The 3827-nt window shown below is 43.3% G+C and overlaps 1 protein-coding gene across 1 annotated transcript; it reads left to right on the plus strand.

Annotated features, from left to right (window-relative positions):
* Positions 1-389: 389 nt before the first annotated feature.
* Positions 390-2209, plus strand: LOC109422364 (ankyrin repeat, SAM and basic leucine zipper domain-containing protein 1). Its single transcript, XM_029873719.2, has 4 exons — positions 390-452; positions 513-664; positions 738-1699; positions 1762-2209. Exons 2-4 carry the CDS (start codon positions 584-586, stop codon positions 2105-2107), a joined length of 1389 nt encoding a protein of 462 aa, XP_029729579.2. The 5' UTR covers positions 390-452; positions 513-583; the 3' UTR covers positions 2108-2209.
* The last annotated feature ends 1618 nt before the right edge of the window (positions 2210-3827 follow it).

Here is a 3827-nt window from a genome sequence, read left to right on the forward strand (position 1 = left end):
ACAAAGAGAGAAGCACCGACGCATCCGCTGCTCTTCCGTGGAAGAAGCCAAATTTGGGTTTTCTTGAGTTAACCCAAATTTGCGTCATTTGAGGCCTCCGTTGGGTGAAAATAACTTACCACTGGGTTAATTTTTTTGCCGCTCTCAAACGAGAACTACTCACTCGCCACTATCGCTGTTTGACGCAAATTTGAGTAATTCCACGGAAGACCGGGATTGCGTCAAAACAACTTAAATTTGGGTTCATTTGTAGTTCCGTGTAAGTTCATCCACTTAACTGTGTGTGAAAAAAAAAGTTTAGCGTGTCACTCTGTTCAGGTTGCGTTCCGACCGTTCCGACTCTCTGGTTCGATAAGAAGTGTCACTTTTTGTTTTGTTTTGAGGAGTTCAAAAATTTTAATGCGTGTTTACAATTTTTCCCGGTTCTCGCGTAAAATGCAATAAAATTAATCGCAATTTTGCTAGTTTTATGCTAGATTTCCAAGCAGTGATCATTCCGATTTAAATGCCAGATAGTGGTCGTCTTTCGGTGGTGTAATTTCGAACAACGTGTGCATTCTGAAGGTTGGCAATTCGCAGAAACATGTTTCGCCCGGCAGGATTCTACTCCGATTCGGAGAATGATTCGGACTTTGATTATGACTTTTGCTACAATAATTCGGAGGTATTTTGAGATTTTTGTTTTCCTCAATTTAATACAATTACCTTCACTAGGAATACAATCTTATGGCTTCCAGGCTAAAAAGGATACCACGAGAACGGAGTACTCACCGCCGGTAATGGTGGAAAGGAACGACGATCTCCTGTACAAGGCAGTCACCGAAGGAAACCTGGAAGAAGTTAAGCGAGTGCTGGAACTTGATCCCTACCTGTTGACATGCTGCCTTCGGCAGGGCTGGCCATTGCTGCTACTGGCTTGCAACGAAGCTCAGTTCGATATAGTGAAATACCTGTTGGAGGTGCGACGGCTGGACGTGAACCAAGCAAACGGTTTGAGTACTGCCCTGATGGCAACTTGCTCTTCCAAGTGCAATCCGGAATCTGTGCTGCGGGTTGCGGAGTTGTTGCTGGACTTTGGAGCTGTAATCAATTGTAAGGATGCCTACGGGATGACTCCTCTGATGTTTGCCATAGTGAACGATCATCCGGACGTGGTTCGGCTGATAATTGACCAAACATCGTTGGAAGCGACGGACAACGAAGGACTGACGGCACTGTTCCATGCCGTGAACAATCGGCGGATTGAAATGGTCCAGATGCTGCTGAAGGCCGGTGCCATGGTGGACAATGTCAATCGGAGGGGTTACACTCCGAAGCAGGAAGCCGAATTCCGAGGGTACAACGAAATAGCCGACATGTTCCCTAGTGAAAAGGACTGCTTCGAAATTCCGTACAAGTACCTGGGTTATGGTCACTACCGAGACATAATGCAAGGGCAGACCGAAAAAGACCTCCCAGGCTACCATCAGGAGATTGGCCTTCTTTTGTACGGAATGTACAGTGACCAGCATTTGACGCTGTTTGCAAAGGAGGATTTCGATTTGCTCCGATTTCTGACGCTGACCGATGACGAACTCAAGGAGTTGGGCTTCAAGTTGCCTTTTGAGCGGAAGAAAATTTTATACGGTTTGATGAAGTTTCACCGGCAGGCCTGGAGCAAACGGAGCTTGAAGAAGTATCCTCAGGGCCATCGATATGAGTAAGTATGAATCCTGCACATGGTTGCTCCCGAGTTTCATTGATTTCTTTTTTCATTTGCAGTTCCTACGACATCCTCGAGATGCTCGGAAATCATCTGAAGCAGATGACTGTGTTGCACGCCTCGCTGATCCATGTAGCACAGATGATACCCAGTGCAGAATTGAAGTCCAAGTTCGCATCGGAATTGGATAGCTGTCATCGGAAGGTAGATCAGCTGCAGCAAACTATGGCCGCCTTTGGTGAAGAAATCCGACGAATTCACAGCTTGACGGCTCCCGAACCGGTATTGTACGTTAGTCAGAATCGCTGTCAAAGTGGCAGGGTGTGCTGGTTTACTCGGGTTCTTAAACTATCTCTGCTCTCAGCAGTTCTTTCGCTGGTCGTCTATAAGAGGCTAAAGGCGTGATAGATGTTCCTTTACTGAGCTAAGTACCTATTAGGTTCAAACTACTACAGACAAATACCTTCTATCTCATGTTATTATGAAATGTAACATTTCCAAACGTAATCCAGACATCCTTCCTGTAATCCGAACAATTTCTACCATCCAATCAGACAGTGAGGCAGCTAGACACAGTCGGTAAGCTTCTGAAGAAAGTCTAATACGCTAGGTTTTTCGTAATCAATGAACATCAGGTAGAGAGACCCTTGGAATTCTTTGATTTGCTCAAGGATGATACGGAGCGTGACAAAATGGCCCACACAGGATCGTCCGGGACGGAATCCTACTTGCTGTCGTCGGAGAGTTCCGTCGATCTTCTCCTGTACCCGGTTAAGGATCATTTTGCAGAGGACTTTGAGAACTATACACAGTAACATGATGCCCCGCCAATTACACTAGTTTACAGCATTTTTGAACTCGGTAAGCTGATGATCGTTTTTGGTGTAGAAGAATAGAGCGGAATTTTTTTCGACTTTCAAGGTTGATGATTTAAAATCGATTTTTGTTCTATTTTTAAGCAAAGTCGCTGACTTCACACACCTCATTCTCCGTAATCAATGCTCCGATTGAGCTGAATTTTTTACAGTATCTCGCCTACATATGATATGTCAAATAAACGTTGAGAAAGAATTTTTATTTTTTTTTTCTTATTGAAAAAAATACATTTCTTCTTATATTTTTGGAAATTTTGCTAAAATTTAAGGAGATCGTTTCCAAAACTCGCCAATATCTTGAATTTTATCAATCTGACACAAAACCTGCATTCAGATGATCGAAATGTATTATATCAGTTCACTGTCAATCGTTGGATTTTTTTTTTTTTTTTTTTTTTTTTTTTGGTTTATTAACGACACTTTACACCACAATGGTGCATTCGTGTCAATTATATTTCAGATAGTAACAATTCAACAGTTTATTTACAATATTTTTCAACAAATTTGTCTGCTCGTTTTGTGCGTTTCCTAAACTTCACAATCCATCCTTCGATGTCATCTGGCTCGGGGTCTGGACCTGAATCCGCGTCAATGTCAATTGAAAAAGTTCTTTCTCGTCCCATCTGATCAATTTCGATAGTTTCACATGGTGCTACATTTTGATCCACTTTCTTCCGCGCTGGTGCATTAGTTTCCGTCGGACTCATATGGCGAGCATTTCGTTTCGATTGTTGTTGATGCTGCTGCTGCCGATGGCTCTTGGTTCGTTCGCTTTCGGTTTCGACTTCGCTATTGTTCACTTCAACTACGCTCATCTGCATTCGGTTGTCAGCCACATTGTTCACAGTAGTTGATTCAGAGTCTAGTGGAGGTTCTATCGTTATTTGGATTTCTTTTTCCCTTGCGGCTGCTTCAGAACACTTTTGCTTGGGGTGTGCTCTTTTTTCGCACCGCCGGCATGTCTGGATTTGAGAGTGGTAAGACACAGTAGTTAGCTGGTCTTGAATTCTTACAAATGATGGCACATGTTTTTCGAGTTCAATCCGCACTACTCGAACACCGTTTTGAATACCCGGAAAGAATTTTTTCCATAATTCACGAGCTACTGAAATAACTTTCCCATACTGCTTCATATAATCAGCGATAATTGCGTTCGGTATTCCTGGCGGGAGATCGTGAATGCGGACGTTGGTCGCCGTGTCTTCCATGTAAACCGGAATGTTGAATTTATTCCTTCCCGCTGGCATAGA

The sequence above is a fragment of the Aedes albopictus genome, chromosome 3, assembly GCF_035046485.1.
Source record: "Aedes albopictus strain Foshan chromosome 3, AalbF5, whole genome shotgun sequence".
Classification (NCBI taxonomy): domain Eukaryota; kingdom Metazoa; phylum Arthropoda; class Insecta; order Diptera; family Culicidae; genus Aedes; species Aedes albopictus.

Bases quoted from the DNA above. Each gene is read 5' to 3' on its own strand.
- LOC109422364 (XM_029873719.2), top strand. From the start codon at position 584: ATGTTTCGCCCGGCAGGATTCTACTCCGATTCGGAGAATGATTCGGAC. The intron at 665-737 runs GTATTTTGAGAT...TATGGCTTCCAG, and splicing joins TTTGCTACAATAATTCGGAG to GCTAAAAAGGATACCACGAG. The intron at 1,700-1,761 runs GTAAGTATGAAT...TTTCATTTGCAG, and splicing joins CCTCAGGGCCATCGATATGA to TTCCTACGACATCCTCGAGA.